At 30.9% G+C, this 27,529-nt stretch overlaps 1 protein-coding gene and 1 pseudogene across 1 annotated transcript; both read left to right on the top strand.

Annotated features, from left to right (window-relative positions):
- The first annotated feature begins 251 nt into the window (after positions 1 to 251).
- LOC145258107 (uncharacterized) lies at positions 252 to 27,529 on the top strand. The gene is made up of 4 exons (XM_080115847.1): positions 252 to 386; positions 4,359 to 4,788; positions 24,145 to 24,254; positions 26,880 to 27,529. Exons 3-4 carry the CDS (start codon positions 24,165 to 24,167, stop codon positions 27,375 to 27,377), a joined length of 588 nt encoding a protein of 195 aa, XP_079971973.1. The 5' UTR covers positions 252 to 386; positions 4,359 to 4,788; positions 24,145 to 24,164; the 3' UTR covers positions 27,378 to 27,529.
- Positions 5,446 to 5,563, top strand: LOC145258369 (5S ribosomal RNA; annotated as a pseudogene).

The following is a 27,529-nucleotide window of genomic DNA, read 5'->3' as shown; positions in this document are numbered from 1 at the left end:
TTTTATTTATTGATATAAATGTCAATCTGAAGGAGAACCGTTTTTTTGTTTTGTTTTGTTTTTTTTAATTAGGTTGAATTCTGAATAAGAACAAGAAAATGTACTTTTATTTGAATTTTTTTTTTTTTTTTACATTTTTTTATTTATTATGATCCCCTCTTCATTACTGAAAACGTTTGTGAAACGAAAGTTGTAAGAAAATTTTTTTTTTTTTTGGTTTTTTTTTTGTTTTTTGTTTTTTTCGCTCGAGTAAACTTTTCTGTCATTGGTTCGAAATGACGTCGAAAGCTAAAAATAAATGTTGCACAATATCCGTTTTCTCATTTTTTTTTGTTGAAACTCGTTTCTTATCAGTAGAACAGGAGGGACGAACAAGGAAGACACAGGTGAGAATCAAATACTCCTCCAAAAACTCTTCTTTTTTTTTTAATCTAAAATCGAAATATGACGAAATAAGATCTTTTATATGACAGTGTCACGTGCGAAATACTTTACGCCCCCCCTTAAAATTATTATTTAATTTTTATTTATTTATTTTTTTAATGGATTTTTATCTTACGCACCCAAAATCAACAGACATTTTAAGACCATTCCTGTAATAATTTGGGTCCTATTGATTTTATGGTGGGAGTTTAGTTCCGTGCAGACTGTAGAGCTCTCCCAGTATTTGCCTTCTCTTTAAGAAGGGGTTAGTTTATTTCTAATTGCCTGAGGCACCTTTACCGGGGAATGCCAGCGGGGCTGCCCAGACACTTTTCTGCAGGTCAGAGTGCCCCTTCTCTGGGGTTGGGGGTGGGGCGTTGACTTCTCAATCCCATTTTCCGACCCTGTTGCCTAAGTTCTTGCAGCGAGAGAGAGAGAGAGAGAGAGAGAGAGAGAGAGAGAGAGAGAGAGAGAGAAGAACTAAAAACCCTTTTTTTTTTTTTTAAATCAAAACTTTAATTCAAGACAGACGTGTTCATCATCAGCTCACGCACGGATTACCATTAAATTTTCCGGTTCAGTTGGAGGCGATCGTCCCAGGCATTACCTCTCCTTCCGTGCATGGCGTAGCCCTCTCTCTTTCGCTAGGAGGGGAAGAAGAGTAACCACCAGTACCACCAGTAGTGGTCACGGGTCAGTGTCACCCCTACTGAAGAAGTATATTTTCCTGCTTCTTACAATGTAACTTTAAAATGGGAAATCTAGATCCCCTCTCTAAAGGGGATACTCTTGATATGCATTCTGGATAGCATGATAGGACTCGTCAGTTTTCCCAGGTAGCAGCGGGCAGCGCCCCAGGCGATCGGCAAGAAACCGGTACCGCCCCTTGAAAGAGGAGGTAGCCTCTACCGAAAGAATATCGATGTCTCTCTTTGGCATTTTTTATGCTTGCATTCATTGCAGTGTTCAGTCATCGTCTACCTTGTGTCACATCTGGCTCTCGTGGCGAGATTGATAAACAATGGCATTTAAAGACTACTTTAGAAATGACATTCGAATTTCGCACTTGTCACAAAGTCGTAAACACGTGTCGCGATTTTATTTTATTAGGATTTGTTGTAATTTTTAATCACTCCCGTTCCCGTATCCAATCGATTTTCAGGTATTTTTTACGGACCATTTTTTTTTTCTTTTGTCTAGTATACATTACCGATTATGTCGTGAGGGAATTCCATTATTATTATATATTTTTAAAATTATTTCTTGTCAAATATTTTAGAGTGGAGATCATTTTTTTTTTCGCTTTGTTGTTTCTTCTTGTTGTTAAGAGAGAGTCGCCAGATCGATGTTATTTTAAGATGATGGTGTTTAAACAAACACAAGAATACTTGCTTGTCATGTCGAAAATAGTAATATATTAAAAAATTACGAAAATTCATCGAGTAGAAAATTTAGGTATTTTTTTACGACCTGCCCCATCGTAGTATAAACACCCCCAACTTCCCCATGTTAAGAACGGCTTTCAAGGTTGGGATGTTTTTTCCGAAAGCCGTTCTTAACATGGGGAGGTTGGGGTGTCTTTAATAAGTTTTTCATTTACAAAAAAAAAATGAAAAAAAGTGGATAGACTTAGCTTGAAATAGTGAGGAAAATATAATCAAGAAATAATAATAAATAATAATAATAATAAAACGTTATAACAAACTACCTATCTAAAAATTTAAATCAGCAAAGTAACTCATATTTTTAACTAAAGAAGACAACGTTTTCTCCCTTGCAACTAAAATTTTCTATTTGTTTTCTTTATAAGTTTAAACAAAGTGCAGACATGTAAAAATTAAAAGCTAAAATGACTTCACTGCATCCCGGGCAACGCCGGTCTGATACAGCTAGTATGAAATATAATCTCTACTTTTATATAAAAGGAACTCTGTGTGTGTGTGTGTGTGTTTGTTTGTTATGTATTCGAAAACGACTGTGCTTATTTTTATAAAATTTCACATAAAGGTGGTTCATATACCCGACAGTGTTCTTATATAGGTTTTGTATCGGAATGTCTTCGATAAATACTGATAATCAAAATAATCTGATGAAAGAAGGAACAGGCGATTTTGACTAAAGTTAACACCTTACACAGCCTAACAATCACAAATGCATTTGAGAAGTTTTATTACCATACAAGCAGAAAGGCCCAACATATAAAATTAACAGTAGGTTCTTTGATATGACAGGGGTGCGTTCAAAATGAATGTTTCTGTTTAGAGCATAATTGAAGCATGATACTTGATTTTTGCACGTTAAACTTAAATTCAAGCCATTATATATATAAAAATAATTGTATAAAATCAACAGTAGGTTCTCTACAGTGCAATCTAGACTACAATGTATTGTGGATTAAGTCACTGCAGGAAGGCATGTGAAACACTATAATGGGTCCCCGACTAGTATGTACGGGCAATAATGGTGAAAAAATATAGGGGGACGGTTTTGAAAGCAGATTCATCATAATTTTTTTGTATGTTTCCGACTATTTTTTGATTGTATTTGAAAGATCAAAGCCTAAAGTTAATTTCTAAAAGGAAAAAAAATAATTGTACACATGAAAAAAAAGTTATGATAAAAAATGTTTCTACGGTGACATTTGGAAGCTGACAAATTCAGCTAAATTTTGAAGTTTAATTCATTGTAAAAATCCTTTAAAAGATAAATATTAGTTTTCTGGGTCTATTTCAAAGATAACTAGTAAATTAAAGTCCTAGGATAATGAATTAAATAAAAATATACCTAGTTTGTACAAAAAAAATAGCTTAATTAGCTTCTAAAAGTGAGAGATTCTAGCTTTGCTAAAGCAAAAACAAATGAAGTCGTCTAAAAAGGGATTCTATGGAAACCAAAAATGTCAGAAAGTCAAAAGGCTGTCTGAAAATGGCATCAGGTAGTTGGAGGGAGGTAAGAAGTGTTGGCTTTCTCCCCCCCCCCCCCAGCCATGCATCCGTACATTCCTATCGTGAACATTTGTATAATTTTTACCATTTTTTTTAAATTTAATTATTTTTCTGTGTTCCTGATTTTAAATTAAGACATTTTTATTTTTCAAAATTATATAAAAATTATGTTACGACGAAAGTTGCACATTCATGCAAGCAAGGAAAATATTAGAATCTTACATATAAAAATTATGCGAAACATGTAATTTAAAAAAAAGTAGAAATATTTTTTGCAATTATATTTTTTACGTGTGTGAAAATATTAAATAAACAATGCTTAATTCAATGATAATATTGGGAGTTCGAGAAATTAATTTTTCTTCAAGTTCTATCAAATTCATTAAAACTGATTTTAGGGGCTTTTTTTTTGTAATGTTCCTGAAAAAAAATTTTCTTTTCTTATTGTTACAATTTATGATGCTTTATTTTCATAAAAAATAAAAAATAAATTCATTCATTTTTTTTTTATTACTGAAAACCATAACTTTAGTAAAGATGTTTTTTGTTTAAAGAAAATAATACATTTCCAATGTGATTTAAATAATGAGTTTTTTTTTTATATTCTGTAATCATTATTTGATAAATACTGAAAATTTCATTAAGATTGATTAATTTCCTGATTTTTCTGAATTTTTAAGTAAAACTCAAAATGTTTGTACATTTTGAGCTTTGATTGTTTATTTTGCACATATTTACCAACTAAAGAAAGCAATCAATCGATTTGATTTAAAAATGGGCGATTTTACTGATTTAAAAATATGGGAGTGTGATACATTCGTTGATTATCATTCAATTCCTAGGCAATGTCGGGTCTTCTCGCTAGTTATTCAATTGTTCTGTATTTTTTGTAATTTCTTTTTCATTATATTAATTTGAAGTAATGCTGTCTCTCCTTTTTTTTTGTTCAATTTTATTTATTTATTTCTTATTTTGCTATTGCATTTTTAGAGGCGAAGGCGGAGTTCAGAGTCGCGTTGTCCGTGTTGGCGTGATAGGAAGGACCTCCCCTGAAAGTTAATACTCTAAAAGTCAAGATAGAGGAGGGGCCATCTTTTTGTGAACAACACCTAAGTCAAATCGTGGTGGAGACCGCAACTAGCGTGAATATTGAACAACTGTTAATGACCCAATGCCCGCAACCATTCAATGACAACAGCAGCAACATGATCAACCCAGAGGATAAGCCGACGACGACTGATGAGAACTCCGCCCAGTGCCTTCCACTACTCTTGGACGATTTTATCAGCCCAAGTATGATTGATGATTTCTTTCAAGAGATTGAGGACGTCGGAGGGGCGAGATTAGCAGAACAGTCCACTTTGGACTTTACCTCCTCCTCGACGTTCGGTATCGAAGATAAATGGCCTATTTAACACAGGTAAGTGATCATACATCGTTAGCAGTATATATTCGGCATTGTCCAGGAATATTTGTACTCTAATTAAAAAAAAAATCTCTGAGTATTTTTAACAAGAGCTAAGAAAACAAAAAAGTGTAAAAACAAAAAAAAGAAATTAAATACAGCAAATAAATGTTACCAAAAGCAAAATAAGTTACTGTTTTATAAACATGCTAAGTTTTGTATTTTAACTTATTTTAAAGTGTTTGCTTATTTTGTAACAAAAGTTGAGTTAAGTCTGTTGAGTTAGAATGAAAAAAAAAATTGGTCTCCTTACAGTTCTGTTAATCGTCAATAATCATTGAAAAATCGAAAATTAAACAAAATACTAGTAGAACGTTAGGTGCTCGACTAGACCCTAATATATGGTCTCCCCTTGCCAAATTTTCACAAAAAAAACACTCGACTAGCTTCAACCATTATATACAATTTCCCCCACTGTCTATTTGCGCCTAAATCTAAACAGATTCCATGAACAAAGTTTCTTTCACAGAACTGTCCACCTGTGAAATACTGTTCTGCTGTCCTACTTCCCAGCTGAATACAACATGTGGCTTCCTTCAGCCTAGTCAGACTATGGATACCCACTGTAAGGGTGCCTGCACATGAAATTTGTGTGGCAAGAGTTGCAGTTAGATATATGGCATAATCATGTCGACACACCGGTTCTCGCCAGATCACCGAAGTTAAGCAACGTTGAGCCTGGTTAGTACCAAGATGGGTGACCATTTGGGAATTCTAGACGCTGTATGTGCTCTCCGCTCATCTTGGCATTGTTTCCAGTCGTCTTGTATCTTGACTCAGGAGAGGCGTGGTTGGAGACTGTGAGTACAACATAGTAGCCTTCAAGTCCAATGTAAACAAATTATTGCTGAGCCGTCCCCATAAATAATCAAATTTTACCCAATTTATACCAGTAATGATTATTACAGTACCAACTTCCATGTATTAACCCTTATCCTTGAGTGGTATTCAGGCCTTGATAAGTGGTGACTCTCAAAAAACATTTTTCACATGATTGGTGACATTTATTAAATGTTTTTCTATCAGTATTTTGCTTGATTTTCGATTTTTTTTTGTGATTATTAAAGGCTGATAATTTTTTGTTCTAAACAGACTTGACATTTCTTTTGTTTCGAAGTAAATACACACTTTAAAATAAGTTAAAACACAAAAACTTATCACAGTATATAGAAGACGTGACCAATCATCTTGCAGGGTTTGCATTGATTCTATTAGTTCCCTGAAGAACTTCTTCAGTCTCTTTGGGAATCATGGTTGGTCAAAGAGAGAGAGAACCTGAAAAGCATCGAAGAACATCCTTGCTCTCTCTTTTCTGCCCCTGTCCACTGGACACTCCAGCATTGACGATCGTTGTCTAAAGATAACTGCTGGTCTACCTTTGATAGTCAAAAGATCTTTCAGTTCTTCCTTTTTTTTCACTCTTTTTTTTTCTACTTGGGAGTCACCACATATCAAGGTCTGAAGGCCACTCAAGGATAAAGCTTAATGAATGTAAGGTGGTAGTGTACCAATCATTAATGGTGTAAGTTCGGCAGAATTTGATTATTTATCGGGATGGCTCAACAAGAACTTGTTTACATTGGGCTTGAAGGCTTCCATGTTGTATTCAATATTATTTGATATTTATAATTAGCTTTATAATTATATATGTTCAGATGCACACCCTTTGATACACAACCTGTTTATTTCATGGATACTCTGTCTGCTTACGATGACAATCTTTTTTTACCTTCATTGTATCTTTGAAAACCATCTTTCCATCATCACAAATCTTTAGCTGGTGATTGAAGCAGCATTAGTGGAACTCTGTTCCATCTGCCTGCTTCCCACCTGACTACAACTTGGATGTCTTCAAGTCCAACGTAAACAAGTTCCTGATGGGCCGCCCCCTTAAGTAGACGCTTTATGAAATCTCAACACTAACGTACAACGTACTGTACATGCAGTAACCCTTATCCCTGAGTGGCTTGCGGGCCTTGATAAGTGGTGACCTCCTTGTAAAAAAAAAAAAAAAAATTACGCCAGTTGCGATATCTCTAAGTGAAAAAAAACTTTAACGCTTCGAAATAATCTTCCTTCCTCGACCGCCTGCAAAGTGAATTTTTCTACAGATTTGGATTATGTAGATTTCAGATTTGTAATCTGAATCTATTTGTCAACATTGTAAACCCGACAAGAACACTGAATCTTATCATGTCACTTTTGGAAATACGTAATCATCACATATTGTTTCATCTGCATTTTTAAGTTTTAATTTACTGCAAGAAGAAATGAAGATGGCTGCCGGAACAAACACACGACTTTGAGTCTTCTATGAACTTTTTTCTTCTTGCAGCATTATAGTGTCATGCATTTTTCTATCTAAGCAAATAATTTCTAATTTTTCTGAAGGGTATATGCACGAAAAGTGATGGTATTGACATAATAATAACCATTTGTTTCTGCGAAACGAAACGGATCTGTAAAAAAATGTATTAAATTGTAACATGCTGGAGGAGCTGTTTTGCATGAAAAATATTTGGATTTTGGAATGTGACTATACTGTTATTTCTTTTATATATGCTCTGTTGTTTTATTTAACAGACATTGAGCTTCTAAATAAAAATAGATTGGTATACACAAAGAGTCAAATATAATTGAAAAAACATACCAAAACAACATGTATATATATATATTCCCTATTTTTTACCAAATATACCTCTTACTATATATATATATATATATATATATATATATATATATATATATATATATATATATATATATATATATGAAGTTATTGTTTTCCACAGATTAAGTAACTAATGAAGTTTAACGAGGTTAATACAAGAATGCTCGGGTTTGTATTACTGTACACATAGATTCGAAAAAGTTGTCAAAAAACAAATATATAACAAATAAATGTTATCAAAGGCAAGATAAATTACTTTTCTACCAAACTGGATATATTTTTCGTGTTTTTATTCAATGTAACATGTTTATTCAGCTCGAAAACCATACAGTGTTTACCGATGTATTCGAACATTCAAGATGGCGTCTTATTTTCTCTTTAACACGGTAAGTTTGGGAAAAGGTGTTATAGATAAAAAAACGGATAAAATACTGTTAAAAACTCGCTCAATATATGTTACCGTGACATAGGTTGACATATATTCGACGGGTTTTTAATAGTATTTTGTATAGCTGTTTTATTTATAACACCTTTTTCCATACTTACGGTGTTAAAGAGGGTGTAAGACGCCATCTTGAATTTTCGAATGCATCGGTAAACACTGTATGTTTTTCGAGCTGAATAAACATGTTACATTGAATAAAAACACAAAAAATATATCCAGTTTGGTAGAAAAGTAACTTATCTTGCCTTTGATAACATTTATTTGTTATATATTTGTTTTTTGACAACTTTTTCGAATCTATGTGTACAGTAATACAAACCCGAATGCTCAATAGCGAAGTGGAAGAAGGTATACTGTTTATTTGTTTTTACATAAGCAGTAATATGTTGCTACACAGTCATGATCATGTTTCGGTCAACTAGTTACCAGTAACTAGAGACCTCTCCAAGCGATACAGCTTATGCGAAAGCAAAGTTTGCAATTTGCTTTCATAAAAGCTGTATCACCTGAAGAGGTCTCTAATTACTGGTAACTAGTTGACTGAAACATGCTCATGACTGTGTAGCAACATATTACTGCTTATGTAAAAACAAATAAAGAATATAAAATATTTTTAACCTTTATATATCTAATTTTAAATAAATAAGAATGTAAATATACAAACTACTAATTATAGTGGGGGTGATAAGTAGTTAAATGGATTAATCCAAATCTTATAAATACAAGACTGATAAATTAAAAAATGTATCCATTTTAAATGTGGAAATTGATGAATCGCACAGGTAAGAAATTCATTTTTATACTATGAAAAGGTTAGTAATTGCAATTAAGAATAGGAAATTGGATCAAATTTTTGTAACATGTCTTCTTCCTAAGATTAAGGGTGGTGGTGTTTGATCAACACTGCTGGGGAGCCATGATGTAATATACTGTTTTGTTTTTAAATCCCCGAAACAGTGTTTCATGGTAAACAACTGATGATCCCTTGAAAAATAAAAAAAATTGGTATTATAGTAAATTCGAGAGAGTTGATGCAGGGATTGCAGGTGATTAAATGACTTACTGACTAGATGGTTTTTTTAACGAATGATAAGAAGTAGTTTTTTGTATGGTTTCAAATGTTAAAAACTTCAAAGACTATATATATATATATATATATATATATATATAATATAAAGCTCAACGTCTGTGTGTGTGTCTGGTCACGAATAGGCTCCTATATGGTTGACTATTATAGAAAACTGATAACATACAATGATAGAAGATGTATTGAGACACATGAATGGGTATGTTTGATTTGGCATAATGATGATTCATTAAAATTGTGGGGTCTGCGTATGCGCCTGGTCCACAAAGTATGGAAATAAAAAATTTAAAATTTAAAGAAAAACCTTTACAAGTGTTTTTGATATAGATGTACATAAGAATACTTTGATAAGTATGTTTTAACTTAAATAGGGATGGTATAATAAAATTGTGGGGTCTGCGTTCATGCCTGGCCTCCATAGAATGGAAATAGGCACAAACTTTAATAAAGACTTTTCATATCTATCTGCGTAAGTATACTTTGATAATTATGTTTCAGTTTGAAGAAATATGGTATAATAAAATTATGGGGTGTTCGTTCGCGCTTGACCTCCATAGAATGGAAATATGTGACAAAGTTTAACAAGGTTTTTTAATATAGATCCACAGAATATTGTGATAAGTGTTTCAGTGTGAACAGGTATGGTATAATAAATTATGGGGTTTATCTATTTTATTTTTACTTTCATCATATTTTGCTTTGGTTTTGATACTTCCAAATTCGAAGCTATCTCTTTACAACCCTTCCTTTTCATAAGCTATCATACTTTCATAAATCAGAGTCCATTTTCGTAGGCTGTTTTTGAACCCAGTCAACGACGGGTACTTTTGCTAGTATATATATATATATATATATATATATATTTGTGGAAATATATTTTATTTCCTTATAATATATACCAATCCTTATTTAAGAAGCTCAATGTAATTACAGAGCAATATAGTGAATAAATGACAAAAGACTATATTCCAAAGTTCATGATGTTGACCATCTTATAATTTATTCCTTGTATTGTAAATGTCAACTGAATTAAAGGAATAAAGGAATAAATTATAAGATGGTCCACATCATGAACTTTGGAATATAGTCTTTTGTCATTTATTCACTATATATATACACACACACACACACACACACACACACACACACACACACACACACACACATATATATATATATATATATATATATATATATATATATATATATGTGTGTGTATTTAAAAGAGTGTAGCCATCAACAATTGTGTGTTTTTCAGCCTTTTATCATTTTTTTATTTTAAAATATTTTTATAACGCGTTTCAAGCTTAGTTTCGCTATCTTCAGATATTTTCGTAAAAAGGTTTTTTAGTGAACATTACCAACACTTACTGTTGGAGAGAGAATGTCTGAGACCTGAAAAACACATTTAGTATCAGCAAATGTAAAAATAACATTTCAAACTCTCATTTAAAAAAAAACTTTTTACGAAAATATCTGAAGATAGCGAAACAAAGCTTGAAACGCGTTATAAAAATATTTTAAAATAAAAAAATGATAAAAGGCTGAAAAACACACAATTGTTGATGGCTACACTCTTTTAAATATACATTTTTTTCTCTCGTTGGAACAACACAATCATCACTTTATCGATCCAGTAGATATCTCACTGCTGATGCTATTCTCTATCTATATAAGAGCCAGGTACGTCCAAGGATGGAATACTGTTGCCACATATGGGCAGGAGCTGCTAGAAAGGACTTGTCCTGCCTTGATAGAGTTCAAAATAGACTTCGTAGCCTCGTAGGAGATGTCCTTTTCTCCTCCTTACAACCTCTATCTCACAGAAGAGATGTTGCGAGTTTGTCTCTGATGTATCGTTATTTTCATGGAAAGTGTTCAACTGAGCTTCAATCTATGGTCCCCCCTCGCCAAACTTTCACAAGAAATACTCGTCTAGCTGTAAACACTATCAATAATCCCCCCCCCCACTCTTTATCTGTGCCTAAACCTAAACGTAGATTCCATGAACAAAGCTTCTTTCTTAGAACTGCACGCCTGTGGAATTGTCTTCCGTTTTCCTGCTTTCCGGCTGACTACAATATGGTTGTGTTCAAGTCTAAGGTAAATAAGTTCTTGATGAGCCGTTCCATATAAGTTATTAAATTTACAAAATTTTCATTACTAATGATTACTATATTGACCAACTTCTACTGTACACTCTTTAACCCTTATCCTTGAGTGGCCTCTGGGCCTTGATAATGTGGTGATGCCTTTGTAAAAAAAAAAAAACCTGAATTCCAGATGATGATGCTAGGTGTATAATGGTTTATAATGGTTTATATATGTCATGAACAATATTTAGCTATAAAAGTATTTTTTCCCGATTACTGTAAAAACATACCTTAAATGTGCAGATATTTTCTCAAATGTAAACACACTTTTTATCTTACTGGAAGTTTAAATCAATAAATATTTATTTTATTATTACTACAAGCAGTGGAAAAATGTTTCTTAAACAAAAATCAAATAAAAAAAATAATAATTTAAGGAATCGGTTTTGGCATTGGAAAATAAGCTCAATTTTTTGGTTTGAACAATGGAAACTGGCAAACAGTACATCACAAGGTCATGTCTAAACCAATGGTGCACAAGTACTTTTATGTAAAAGACAACTTGTCGTCAATAGAAACGATGATACGTGATCGAGTAATGTTACCATTGGAAACCATTGATCCATCGATTTGCTTTGTTTCACTGCGTCATGTCTTGTTGACGATGGCTATAATTTATTTAGACCTGCAAAAATAAAAATTAGCGTTGGTCGTTTTATCGTTGCTATGTGGATATTTGTATTGTTGTTATGGTGCAGGTGTAGTATAGATATATGTGCTTTGTTTTATTGCTATGGTGCAGTACTAATAGTTTTCTGGTTTAAAAAAAAAATTTTTTTTATAGAAGTCGCTCCAGACAAGGCATGAACCCACTTGATATAAGAAGCTAAAAAATACTACTTTCAAGTCAAAATCTTGCCAACGATAAGTGTTAGATGGAATAAATTTTGACTTAGAAAACAGCAGTTGTTTCCTCTTTGTCAGAAACATCGCTCATGGAATGTGAGGACTAAAGGACAAAATAAGGAAAGCAAGAGTTACACAGCTTTAGTAAATTACGAATCCGCTTTCTACTCTTCTTACGAGAGTGGGTTGACTTAGTAAGAAACCCTAACCCGGCTTAAACCAGAAATAAATTTTTACTTATTTACTTTGCAAATAAGATGGATTTGTTGACTCATTTTTCATAAAGTGCATCAGGTGAAACACTTGAGATTTTAATTAAAAATAAACAGTTCATGACTTTGTTGGAAAGCTGAAACGAAATCTTTCTCATTTATTCATGTTGATAAACATTAGCAGTTTTGTATTTTTATACAAATTATCTATTTTCTATTTTTTTTAATTATCTATTTTTTAAAATTATCTATTTTTTTTAATTATCTATTTTTTAAAATTATCTATTTTTTAAATTGTCTATTTTTTAAATTATCTATTTTTTTTAATTATCTATTTTTAAAAATTATCTATTTTTTTTTAAATTATCTATTTTTAAAAATTATCTATTTTTATACAAATTATCTATTTTTTTAATTATCTGTTTTTTAAAATTATCTATTTTTTTTTAAATTATCTATTTTTAAAAATTATCTATTTTTTTTTAAATTATCTATTTTTTTAATTATCTGTTTTTTAAAATTATCTATTTTTTTTTAAATTATCTATTTTTAAAAATTATCTATTTTTATACAAATTATCTATTTTTTTAATTATCTGTTTTTTAAAATTATCTATTTTTTTTAAAATTATCTATTTTTAAAAATTATCTATTTTTATACAAATTATCTATTTTTTTAATTATCTGTTTTTTAAAATTATCTATTTTTAAAAATTATCTATTTTTATACAAATTATCTATTTTTTTAATTATCTGTTTTTTAAAATTATCTATTTTTTTTTAAATTATCTATTTTTAAAAATTATCTATTTTTATACAAATTATCTATTTTTTTAATTATCTGTTTTTTAAAATTATCTATTTTTTAAAATTATCTATTTTTATACAAATTATCTATTTTTTAAAATTATCTATTTTTTAAAATTATCTATTTTTATACAAATTATCTATTTTTTAAAATTATCTATTTTTATTCAAATTATCTATTTTTTTAATTATCTATTTTTTTTAAATTATCTATTTTTTAAAATTATCTATTTTTTAAAATTATTTTTTAAAATTATCTATTTTTTTAATTATCTATTTTTTTAAAATGTGACCATAAAAAAAAGAAAAGAAAAAGAAATCAATTTGGCTTTTCACTTGCAATTTAGAAATAGATCACAACTTGTTGAAAATTGAGTCCGTCCTTCTAAAGCCAAAATTCATTTGAAAATACAAATGCTAAATATTTGTCCGGAAAAATGGTCTGAGCTGGTTCAAATTCTGCCATTATGGAAGGGGAGGGGGGCGTCTGTTTTCTAGCCATTAACTAAAATGTAGTAACTATGATTTTTTTCTCAAGCAATTATTTCCATTACACAGGCTCATTCTTCAGGTAATCTATAAAAGTGTGTGTGTGTCCAGAAAGAGGAATGGACTAGGTGGAGAAAAAGAGAGTGGGAAGAGGGATGATAAAACTGGAGGGGGAAGAGGGATAGAAGTTTTAGTAGAAATATGCTACATGGAAGCGAAAAAATCACACACACACACACACACACACACACACACACACACACACACACACACACACACACACACACACACACTATGATTTTATTAATATAGATATACTATGTGTCAATGTGAACCAGACAGTGTTATGAGTCGTCTAGTAAAATATATAAAAATACTCGCTCCAAAAATTGAACTACATAAATGAAATAAATTTATAGAACGCAATACAATGCAGATGGTGTAACGGATAGACAAAAATTGAGGCAAAATAAGATATGGAATAAACTCTACAGATTCAGCTTTATTGATACAATGTAATATGTATTAAAAAAAATTTTTTTAACATGCATTCGTTCTTGCGTCTTCCAGCTGACCATGCTGACACAAGTAAGAATATACTACATGTAAAATATAAAGAATAACAATACAAAAATATTGTATTAATAGCAGGTGAGTCTGCAAAGCTTATACCACTGTTATGTCTTAATTTTACAAATTTAAATTTCCTTCATATACATGCAAAACAATGCTTGAAGCAAACTGCATTAACGTTTTAAAAATTGGACTATGTGAAAACTACTTAATTTTTATTGAAATGTGCTAAGAGTTTGACTATCAGATCATGTACGCCAAAAATTGGACTACTCATACCAAAAATTGGACTACTCATACCAAAAATTGGACTACTCATATCAAAATTTGGACTACTTATGTTATGAGTGAAACAGTCGCGTTTGCAAGTGATTTTTTTTCAAGTTCTGACTTAGAAATAATAAAATACTTTTGCCAATTGTGTTTTTTTCATCGACAATCTTCCAACGCTCATTACTGAATGCCTTTTCAAACTTTATTTGTGTTTTAATAAAACAACCTCCAATCTATGGTTCCACCTTGCCAAACTTTCATAAAAACTCGACTAGCTACAACCACTATCAACAATTTTCCCTGCTCTCCATCTGTGCCTAAATCTAAACGCAGATTCCATAAACAAAGCTTCTTTCCTAGAACTGCCGATATGTGAAACACTGTTCCATTGACCTGCTTCCTGGCAGATTACAATATGGTAACCTTCAAGTTTAATGTAAACAAGTTCTTAGTGAGTCCTCCCCTTAAATAATCCAAATTCTACCCATTAAATAATCCAAATTCTACATCATTAACGATTAGAACGAAGACTGTTTAAAAAAACATCTGACGAAATTTGAATGTTTATATCTTCAAATCTTAACATAAAATTTGGTGCATATTTAGAATTATATTTATTTAAAAGGTACTTGTACAGTTTAATCAAGACATTAAAAAATGGAAATATCGGAAAAAAAAAAGAAGTTATATTGTATGTATCCATAAAGGAATGAAGTTCTCCAAAAAGAAATTTCACTTAATTTGATCAAGTAGTTTTTTTTTTTTTTTGTACAGTGAAAATTCAATTTGTTATGATATCAATCAAAAGGTAACCATGTTCCGATTTTTAAGAAGAAAAGCTATTATTTAAGATGGAGAGGGAGGTGTCGGCGCTTTAGACTGCGTTATCTCCCTGTGGCATGTTCTAAAAATCCAAACATGTCTACCATCAGTACGCTGTCATAAAAATGTGTTTTTCCACTGTAAAAAAAAAAGATCTTTATGATGTACATACTCACTATGGAACAAAAATGTCATATTCCAAAAATCATGTGGGTTTGGCTAGTAACTTTTCTATTTGGTTAGTAAATGAAAATATTTACTTGTTAAAGGTCAACTAAAGACATATTTGTCTGGAGAGCCCATTATGTAAAAAATTGGACTCTAAAAAGAAAAAATAGCAGGGGTTATTGAAAAAACATAAATTTGTCTGGAGAGCCCCGTCATGTAAAAAATTGGACTCTAAAAAGAAAAAATAGCAGGGTTATTGAAAAAACATAAATTTGTCTGGAGAGCCCCGTCATGTAAAAAATTGGACTCTAAAAAGAAAAAATAACAGGGGTTATTGAAAAAACATAAATTTGTCTGGGGAGCTCTGTTATGTCAAAAATTGGATTTTAAAACGAAAAAAATAGCAGGGTTATTGTAAACCGTCACAATCTTTTCTTATCTACATGCTTGGTACCAACCCGATTGCTTTTTGAACGATAAAAATCACATTTTATCAGAAGATAATAGAGAAATTCTGTGTCATAGTCTGATAAACAACAGACGTTAATGACAAAGGCTTTCTTTCATTTAGTAGTAGTAGTAGTAGTAGAAGCAGTAGTAGTAGTAGAAGCAGTAGTAGTAGTAGAAGCAGTAGTAGTTCTATTTTGAGACCAACAAACCTGTGTTTTGTCCAGGCTATATGAATAACTCGCTCGTGAAGTCATAAAAGTATATAGGAACTTCAGATTTTCCTATTGTTCATTTCAACTAAAAAAAAATGTTTGTAATATTTTTTCCCAACACTGTTAAAAGAAAAAAAATGATTTTATTTTATTTCCCTGTAATTTACACTGCAACCTCCTGGAAATAGCTGAAATTTTTTTTTTTTTATTTAGATGAGGAGTGGGTGGGTAGCACTTGAGTATAGAAAAAGAACACAGACTAATCATCCAGTAATTCTCCCCCCACCCTTATTTTGTCCTTTAGTTCTCGTATGCCATGAGCAATGTTTCTGACAAAGAAGAAAGAATTAGTTTTCTGGGTCAGAATCTATCTGTCTATCTATCTATCTGTCTAATGCTTATTATTAGTTACCGTATATTTTGGCGTAGAAGACGGCTATCAGATAAGACAAGGTACAAAATTGGAGCAAATTTTAATAAATTTATCATATATCGGTTGTATAAGATGACTGCTAAATCACGAAACCATGTTTGCTGAGCCTAGGTTAGAGATTGCAACACCTGGTATCTTATGAAATATTGCTTTTCAAAGATGATTTTTTTTAACATTAAGGGTTGTCTTATACAGCAAAATATATGGTAGTTATTATTTAGAAGTAGTAGTAGCGGCTTATATATTGAGATCAACAAACTACCTTTTGTCCAGGCTATATGAGTCATGAAAGTGTATAGTTTTATAGGAACTTCAGATTTTCCTATTTGTTCATTTCAACTAAAAAAAATGTTTGTAAAATTTTTTTCGACACATTGTCAAAGGAAAAAAAAATGTTTGTCAAATTTTTTTCGACACATTGTCAAAGAAAAAAAAAAATGTTTGTCAAATTTTTTTCGACACATTGTCAAAGAAAAAAAAAAATGTTTGTCAAATTTTTTTCGACACATTGTCAAAGAAAAAAAAAAATGTTTGTCAAATTTTTTTCGACACATTGTCAAAGAAAAAAAAAAATGTTTGTCAAATTTTTTTCGACACATTGTCAAAGAAAAAAAAAAACGTGAGATTCTATTCTTTTTCTCTATGATTAAACATCAGCCAATCCCCTGAAAATTATTTTTTATTTAGAGGAGGGGGGGGCAACACTTAAAAATATATAAAAAGAATTCTTGCTTCTCTTATTTGATCCTTTAGTCCTCACATTCCATGAGTGATGTTTCTGACAAACGGGAAAGAATTGCTGTTTTTTGAGTCAGAATCTATTCCATCTAATACTTAGTGTTGATTAGTTTTTGATCCTGAAGTTGTATTTTTTTTTTTTTTGGCTCCTTACATCAAGTGTCTTCATGCCTTGTCTGGTGCGATTTCTATAAAAAAATAAATAAAAATAAACCACATATCATAGTGCAGGAGTAACCATGGTTTGTATATGCAAAATGGCCATCACTTTTTAAATAAATTTTCTTTTTCAGAACTGCTTGTATATATTGGATTTCTTTTTCTCATCTTGCCACACCGAACTTTGTGTGTGTGTGTGTGTGTGTGTGTGTGTGTGTGTGTGTGTGTGTGTGTGGGAAAGAGAGACAGAGAGTTAATGAAGGGCATATTTTTTTTGTTTATGCTTACCCTAAACAAAGCACATTGCTATTTGGATGCAAAGATCTACTATAATATTTGAGATCATCTTTATAAGGTAAAATGTAAGAAAGTGAGCAAGATGGTAGTTCACATTACATTTAATTTAAACTTCTGCATGTTAGTAAAGTCAGAGGAACAGGGAGGAAATTCCAGAATTTGGCAATCCGAGGGAAGAAACATTTAAAGTAGAAATCTTTCTGGCATCTAAGGATCGTTACTGTGAAAGGGTGAGATTTTGTCACGTATTGAGTTTCTTGTGGGTATGTACGTTGAGGCAGTAGAAGTGTGATGAGTACATCACATTAAAACATGTGTAAAACAGGCATAGGAATGCAACATTATGTCGATGGTTGGAGTCTTTGAGGATTCTGCTTTTATTTCTGCTAAAAAAAGAATGGTGGAGTGTGTACATATTTTAAAGATGTTAACATGTAATCTCACGGAAAAAAATTATTTTTTTTTTCTGCACAATTTTTACTGTTTTTATTTTTCACACATATTGGATCAAATTTGGTTCCTTATTCTATCAAGTTTTCATTACTTTTTTTTTTTCTGCAAAGTTTATTTGTCCCCATAATGCATTACATCACAATGGCGGCCATGTTTGTTTGAAACAAGCAGCCATGTTGAATCAACTCCAACAAGCATGAAAACAAAGCTGATTGATATTTTTTTTATTCAATTTATATTAATTGAACATATTTTTTTCTGAAAAAAAAAAAAAATTTAATATAACTAGATATTTTAGTCCATTAAAAACGTGCAAAGGTTATAGCCCATCGACTTAGAATGAGTAGTTTATGCCAAATTGATGACTGAATATAGTTAAATGTACAGCATGTCACGTGTTAGATCAATCCATAAAATGTTTGGGTCACGTATTGAAGCGGTACTCTCCCTCCCTTTCTGTAATTTTTTTATTTTCATCTTTTTTCTCATTTTTTTCAGTTATTATTATTGAATGGTCACTAATCTGCCAGATTATACAAAAAATTCAATATTTAACATTTTTTCAGGGGTGCTTCATTTCTAATACAATATTCTAGTAAACCAATCCCCCATTTTGAAAGAATCCACTGTTTTTGGTTAAATTTTACCAATTAAGCTTTTTTAAAGCCTTTTTTGAAGATGAAACTGCTTTAAAAAAGTCTAAATTCATTAAATGATACTTCCAAAATGGTGGATCGATTTACTATACTGTTGTATTACTAGAAGCGAAATACCCCCGAAAAAATGTTAAATGTTGTTTTTTTTTTTTTAATTTTTGATAATCTGGTAGATTAGTGATCATTCGATAATTATCTGCTAAAAAAAAAAGAAAAAAAGATGAAAATAAAAAAATTACAGGGGGGAGGGGTGCTTCCATACGTGCACCAACATTTGGATATCCCAGGATGTGGTAGACTGAGCAAGACATGGTGTAACACTTTGGATGTTGCACATGATCAAGTAAGCGCATAAATCAAACAAATTCTCTTTCATACATACGTGCACGATTGCTGGTTTTCTCCGATCGTCACTTTTCTGTGTGTTGACTGTGATTCCCTCGTGGTTGTCAATCTTCTGCTTAACCTAAGACGAATCTATTCATACCAGAAAACACAATCGAAACTTGCTGATGTTTGAAAGGTTTTATTTAGAGAGACGTTATTCATGGAAGGAGAGACCAATATCTAATTCTAATTACTGAGGTTTCAAAGGTTTTATTAGAGAGATTGTTTCTGGGGAGGAGAGACCATGTAACTAATTACTTATCCACTTCAGTTTCTTAGTCTTAATGATGAACACAGTCTTGAGGCAATATTCACTTAGACTTCTACATTGTTGGGTGCATCCCCCCCCTCTATCTAGAAACTCTGAACACATGATGTCATTTTTATGTCATATCTTTAGACAGCTGCATTTCTAGCGTGTTTTGTATAGGGAGCTGACCTTTGAGCCCCTGCTTCAATCACAGCACCTGCAGCTGGGTCTATTTCTGTTTGTCACCAGGTTAGATCATATTCAGCTAACGTACTTCCTAATTTCTGATGTAGAATTACCAGAAGTTGTGACAAGGAAAATCAGTTCCTTCATTTTTATTGTTCTTCAGTATTGCTATTGTGAAGCGATTTATTGAAATAAAATATAAGAAAACGACATTATTGAAAAATATACAATAAAAATTAACAACATTTTAAAAAGATAAAAATAACATGATTAGTCTTTATTTGCACTTTTATTTACAGAATTTTTAAAAATAAGTTTTTATTTTATTTGAAATTTTATAATAAATAGATGTTTAAGTGATTTGCTTTGTCACCACTTCTGGTAGTCTAACACCAGAAATTTGGAAGTATGTTAGCTAACTATAACCCCAGGTTATCCCAACATGCACTTAATGTGACTCTCGCCAAAATTCATACTAGTCATAATCTCTGCCTACTGACATAGAGTTGAGTGTGTAAAAAGCAATAAATTGTAACCTGGTTGATGTTAAGTGTTTGGGTTGGACTGCATGAATAGCAGATGTGAGATGTTGCCTATCGTACCATCACTCACAGCACTTTTAAATGCCAAAGTTGGAGGAAGTGATTTACATTCTTTTAAAGTAACTTTTTTATTGAAAAACTAAATCTAATCCATTTTTTTGTTTGTTTTATTTCTTAGCTTACAAACAACTCCACCCAATCTCACCCACAAGCACATATCATATCTTATATAAAATCTAACTCGTGTTTTATAGGTCAACCTGTTATTACAGTTGGTAAATATTTTTAGTTAAAAAAAAAGCTTTCGTTTTTCACTTCCAATAATTTAATCAGTTGTCTGAATTAAAAAAACAAAACAAAAAAAAAACAAACACATTTTGTGCATTTTGAAAATGAACACTTTCCTTTGGTTTAGAAACACAAACGAACTATAATACTTGGCTTTTTAAACTTTCAAGTCAAAAATAACTTTCTAATCAACTGGTTTCAAAATGATTTTCAAAGTATCAGGATATCCTTTTTAAAATTTATTTTTTAAATTTCATATACAAGGTGCCTTCAATAAGTTCCGAGACATTTTATGTACAGGCATTTAAAATTGTCATAGACTCTTGAAAATTTTGTATGTTATTGCTATACATCTTATGAGATGACTGATTAATTTTTATGATTTCAGTTTCAAAGAGGGAGAATTGCGGCTTTCTGTATTGGATTCTATCTAATACTTATTCTTGACTAGTTTTTGACCTTAAAGAAGTATATTTTAAAAGTTTTTGACCTTGAAGAAACATATTTTTAACGTTTTTGATCTTGAAGAAGCATATTTTTAAAGTTTTTGACTTTGAAGAAGCATATTTTTAAAGTTTTTGACTTTGAAGAAACATATTTTAAAAGTTTTTGACCTTGAAGAAACATATTTTTAACGTTTTTGATCTTGAAGAAACATATTTTAAAAGTTTTTGACCTTGAAGAAATATATTTTTAAAGTTTTTGACCTTAAAGAAGCATATTTTAAAAGTTTTTGACTTTGAAGAAACATATTTTAAAAGTTTTTGACTTTGAAGAAACATATTTTAAAAGTTTTTGACCTTGAAGAAACATATTTTTAAAGTTTTTGACTTTGAAGAAACATATTTTAAAAGTTTTTGACCTTGAAGAAACATATTTTTAACGTTTTTGATCTTGAAGAAACATATTTTAAAAGTTTTTGACCTTGAAGAAATATATTTTTAAAGTTTTTGACCTTAAAGAAGCATATTTTAAAAGTTTTTGACTTTGAAGAAACATATTTTAAAAGTTTTTGACTTTGAAGAAACATATTTTAAAAGTTTTTGACCTTGAAGAAACATATTTTTAAAGTTTTTGACTTTGAAGAAACATATTTTAAAAGTTTTTGACCTTGAAGAAATATATTTTTAAAGTTTTTGACCTTAAAGAAGCATATTTTAAAAGTTTTTGACTTTGAAGAAACATATTTTAAAAGTTTTTGACTTTGAAGAAACATATTTTAAAAGTTTTTGACCTTGAAGAAACATATTTTTAAAGTTTTTGACTTTGAAGAAACATATTTTAAAAGTTTTTGACCTTGAAGAAACATATTTTTAACGTTTTTGATCTTGAAGAAACATACTTTTAAAGTTTTTGACCTTAAAGAAACATATTTTTTAAAAGTTTTTGACTTAAACATATTTTTAAAGTTTTTGACCTTGAAGAAGCATATTTTTGAAGTTTTTGACCTTCAAGAAGCATATTTTTGAAGTTTTTGACCTTGAAGAAGCATATTTTTGAAGTTTTTGACCTTGAAGAAATATATTTTTTAAGTTTTTGACCTTGAAGAAGCATATTTTTAAAAGTTTTTGACCTTGAAGAAACATATTTTTAAAGTTTTTGACCTTGAAGAAGCATATTTTTAAAAGTTTTTGACCTTGAAGAAACATATTTTTAAAGTTTTTGACCTTGAAGAAGCATATTTTTAAAAGTTTTTGACCTTGAAGAAGCATATTTTTAAAGTTTTTGACCTTGAAGAAGCATATTTTTAAAAGTTTTTGACCTTGAAGAAACATATTTTTAAAGTTTTTGACCTTAAAAAGCATATTTTTGTAGTTTTTGACCTTTAAAAGCATATTTTTAAAGTTTTTGACCTTGAAGAAGCATATTTTTAAAGTTTTTGACCTTGAAGAAATATATTTTTAAAAGTTTTTGACTTTGAAGAAATATATTTTTAAAGTTTTTGACCTTGAAGAAATATATTTGTAAATTTTTTGACCTTGAAATTTTTTTTTTCAGTTCCTTACATCAAGTGACTTCATGCTTTCTCTCGAACGAAATCTATAAAAAAAAACATTTAAAAAAATTCTCGACAACTCACTTTCTCAAAGAAAAAACATTGCTAATCTCTCTCTACTCTATCACTATTTCCACGGCAAGTGCTCGACTAAGCTCCAATAGTTATATCCTCCTTTTAAACTATTCGCAGAAGGAACTCCTTTTCCTACTCACACTTTCCTTTCTCCCTTCATGTATCTAGTGTTGGGTGGAATTTCCACTGGCAAAGTTTTTTTACAAGGGCTTCTCACCCATGGAACCTGTTTCTCTGAGACTGCTTCTCTGTTGATTACAACTTGGTAATCTTCAAATCCAGTGTCAAAAGCTTTCTTGTCAAAAGCCACCTCATAAGTAATAATCAATGTTTAGTACTCGCACAATGTTCCTCATCTTTAGTTAGTACTGTTATCTTGTCTCTCCTGTTCTTGGTTCAGTTCTTAGTTATCTCCCTTGCTTATTATTGTACAAAATCGACTTTGAAATCTAGTGGAGGGTGAGCTCTTCTATCCTCTTGAATCCCTTTCTCACAGAAGAGACATTGCTAGTCTTTCTCTACTTTATCATTATTTTCATGGAAAGTGCTCGACTGAGCTCCAATCTTTAGTTCCTCATTGTAAAACATTCATAGCAGAAACTTGTGCTTCTATCACAACTGCAAAAAAAAAAAAAAATAGAAACTTTCAGTGCTTATTATAAGATTAGCATTTATAACGAAAAAAATAAATAAAGAAAAACTTTTATATTGTACCTAATTGTCACGAAATAAAGATTTTATATTGAAACAAATCACAAAAAATGATCAAGTACTTTTTTCTTTTTACGAAAAATAAATTTGCTATTTTTTACCGATAAGTGATAGACAAGACCACGTTTTACTAGAGATCATAAGGGGAGGTAATAAGTGATTTGAAAGTTTCCGTGTGCGTGAGGGTTGTCTGCTCTTATCCACCGATTCTTTGATTTCGTATTTTTTCACTTTCATTAAAACAGAGTAAAATTTGATTTTCTTGAATAATAAAAAACTACTTGATCAAAAATTATGTGATTTTTGGAATGTTTCATCTTCGTCCTGTGACTGGTACGTACATCATACAGACATTTCTGTATTTTCTTTAATTTTAAATGCCGCCACAAGTGCCAATCTGAATAATCGCCAAACTTTATTCTTTTTTTCCTCCGTGCACCTAACATCAAACGTAATTTCCATTAACAGAGTTTCTTTCAAAGAACTTTATTACGGGTTTGCTACCCAGCAAACATGGTCATCCTCAAATCCAAAATTATCACAAACCATTCGCCATAGGTCATAAAATTTTGATCGCTCTATTTATCAGTTTCAAATCCTCTCATAATATTCTTCATCAACTGACAATCCATTCATCTTGTTAACCCTTATCCTTGGGAGGCTTTTTGCCTTGATAGGTGAGGGCTCATTGGTAAAAAAACAAATTAAAAAGATTCCCGTATATTATGTTTTTGAATTTTTGAGATGAGGATTGATTATCGTATTATTTTGATTCTTTGAACTTCTGTTCTTATTTTTGTTAGTTTTACAAATATTTCGAAAATAGTAAAAAAAAAAAAAAAAAAAAAATTTTTTTTATGTGTGTAAGAATGTCGTATATGTCCACCAAAAAAGTTAAAAAAAACAAAACAAAATAAATCTTTTATTTTCCAGGTTGTGATTTATCAACAAATATGGATTTAAGAACTGACTCATTCTCATGGGATCTGGAAAACCTTCTGGTTCCAGAGAATCTTGACGACCTCTTCGTTTACTCTCAAGAGGTAAGTGCGTAGCTGTGATAAACATGTCTATTTGCTTTGGCGGAGAGTGATCCTGATGCTTTTGTTTCGTTACATAATGTCTAATCATGCAATTCAGTAATTTCTACCAGACATTTTTATAACACCATCTTGAGACATTTAGGGTCTGCAAACCAGTGTTTCCAGAAAGCCATTCTCTTTTGTCACCTGTTGACTAAACACTTCTTGTTTGTATTATTCGTTTAGACTACTTTTCCCATCTTGAGTGTTAGTTTCTCCGTTTCAGCCAATATAACCTGCAACCTTCTTCAGGTGTATTTCAGGTAAAATATGTCACTGGAGGAAACATATGTTTGCTAGTTTAACACTTTTTCATTATAATAGTGAAATTTGAAAATAAAAACATTGAATTTCAAGTAAAACCAATGGAATCTACTTAATTGTCGTGTCGCTGTAATGAACATATCCAAAAATTATGAAAAACCATAAAGTAGAAAATTAACTCTTTTTGACCTGAATTATGATGTAGATGATTAAAAAAAATATTTATTATTAATTTTAGATGGCATACTGAATGCAAGCAACGGACAGTTGCAATCTGGTGGTATCTGGCAGCTACCCAGATACTGAATTAATACGTACAAGGTGTGTTTGAATCAATTCCCATTTTATTTATGTTGTTATATTAATTTATGGTTGAACTAATTGGCTCAGCCAGGGCATAAAGGGTTAATAAAAACAGTTTTTGAAGATAATTAGTGAAAATTGAGTTTTGCTAAATCTGCCTAACATTATCATAAAATAATTACCTCCCTTTGTTATGATACAAACACTCCTGTTTTTTTTTTAGTTATCTAATAGCGAGTTAATTCTTTTTTTTTTTTTTTGTAAAAGGTTTTGTTGCTCAAGTATCTAATATTGTAAAAACTAGTGGTGCTTCTTTGTTATTATGATTAAATTTGAAAATCGATTAAGGCCAGAGGAATAGTTGGCCGAAACGTTGTGAATAAACAAACCAATAAAAGATGAAAAAACAACAACTAATAAAGATGAGAATAATAGTCCGAAATAAAAATAAATTAATATATATAATGCTCATCTCAAAAATGAATTCCAATTAAGGAATAATATATATACCAATCGGTACGCACCCGACTAGGAAGATCAGATAATAAATAAACGTGGATTTATAAGATCAAAAGAATCCAACCTTGATCGTCCCTTCGGGGCCCGTGGCGCAGTTGATAGAGATGTTGAATCTCTACAGTTCCAGATGAACATTGTCTGAAGATAGCGGTTTCAATCCCACCCAAAGCATGCCAGAGGTTTGCTTGGCCAAAATGTGGTGAGACGACAACAACTACGGATGGCAGTGATGGCTGAGAATGCAGTTAGGAGATTCAAAGTTCCTATCCGTCGCGGTTACCACCTGACGAAGGCCAGAGGAATAGTTGGCCGAAACGTTGTGAATAAACAAACCAATAAAAGATCAAAAAACAACAACTAATAAAGATGACAATAATAATCCGAAATAAAAATAAATTAATAAATATAATGACAATTGTAAAATGTTTATATATATAATTTAAAGGACATTAGAACAGTAGTCTAAAGAGCAGAGTGTATTTTAATGTGATAGTAAAATCACTAATTTAATTAAAATACAAGAAAAGAACAGTGCTCGTTGTAATGCAGATATATAATTAGCTTGATAGGCAAATATCCTAGAGCTACTTAAATATTTAATAAGGTGATTGATAATTTAAAAGTTAAAATTAAAATTAAAAATTAAAAATCCGTTTCATAAGTAGGAACACAAAAAAGTCAATAATTTGTACGATCGTTTCGCAAACAATGTTTTAATTGAGATAGACATTAAGTCACGGACAATAATTTTGACATATAGTTTTTTTTTTAAAACAAAGTCTCCTCATCAGCAAAAATATTGGGGGGGGGGGTTATATATAAAAGACACCATAAATAAACCTAGCATTTTTTAAGTAAGGCAGATGTATCTTTTAATTGTTCGCCTTTTGAAAACCGTAATTATCATCGTTATGTCTATCGCAATAAAAGCATCGTTTCTGAAACGATTGTAAAATTATTGACGTTGTTGTGTTCCTTCTTATGAAACAGATTTTTAATTTTAATTTTAATTTTAATTTTAAATTATCAATCACCTTACTAAATATATATGCTATTAAATAAAAATTGAATTTTATCTTCATATTATTTGGATTCTTCCGACTTGAAGAATCTTTCTGTCAAACTCAGGAATCTGCACAGAATTTTGAACAGAACCATTTATTTAATCCACTGGGATAGTTAATCATGGCAGGATAGAAATCATAAGTAATTCACAATTATATTTTGAGTGTCACCCCACACTGAGGATTGAACCTTCAACCTCCAGAACAGTGTAACTTTACAACTGTATTTTACCAAGATTTAATCCACTACGCTACAGATCTTAGTGGACAATTTTAGAATGATCCTGAATCCAATAAAATACATCTGAGGAAGGTCGAAAGTTACAATGAGAATGAAACTCGAGATGAGAACAGAAGAATCAAAATAATATTGATAATCAATTCTCATCTCAAAAATTAATTTTATCTTGACTTTTTTTTTTTTCTTTTCTTTTAGGGTTCAGTCCAAAAACAGGCAATCCAGACTGATTGTATCACACAGAATGAACCCTTAGACCAACTACAACAACAGCAGCAGCAGCAGCATTATCATCAACTAACCTCACCATCAGAAATTGGGATGTCCAATCTTGATCAAGTATCGGCAAGCATCAATGACGCCATGGATATAAATATGACTGCACCATCCGAATCCCAATCACAAATCACGGACATTACAAAAAGTGTTTCTACTTCAAGCAAGTCGCCTCACTCTTCACGTGGCGGCACCAAATCCATTATGGACAAATATCAAGAGAGGCGAGAAAAAAACAATGTGGCATCTCGAAAGTCCCGTGAAAAGCGCAAGATGAAAAACAACACCATCCTTATGGAAATCGAAGAACTGACTTTGTCTAACGAAAGCCTCAAAGAAAATATTAAGGTTCTCGAGGAAATTTTAGAAAAAGTAAAGGCCGATTTATTTGCATCGATCGTTCCAAAGAAAACAACGTAAAAAACACGTACAATTTTGCTGAATGTTATTTTAGACCTTGATTTAAACAAACACAAAAAACCTGAAAATACAGATGCTGTTAAGAATTCTTCGATATTTGTTGTTTTCATCCGATATCAATTCTTAATAAAACCTAAAAATTTAAATCCAAA

The sequence above is a fragment of the Euprymna scolopes genome, chromosome 33 (genome assembly GCF_053919585.1).
Source record: "Euprymna scolopes isolate OS-2025 chromosome 33, ASM5391958v1, whole genome shotgun sequence".
In the NCBI taxonomy this organism is placed as follows: Eukaryota; Metazoa; Mollusca; class Cephalopoda; order Sepiida; family Sepiolidae; genus Euprymna; species Euprymna scolopes.
The sequence above is the reverse complement of the archived record's forward strand: the minus strand, read 5'-3'. Positions and strand labels throughout refer to the sequence as shown.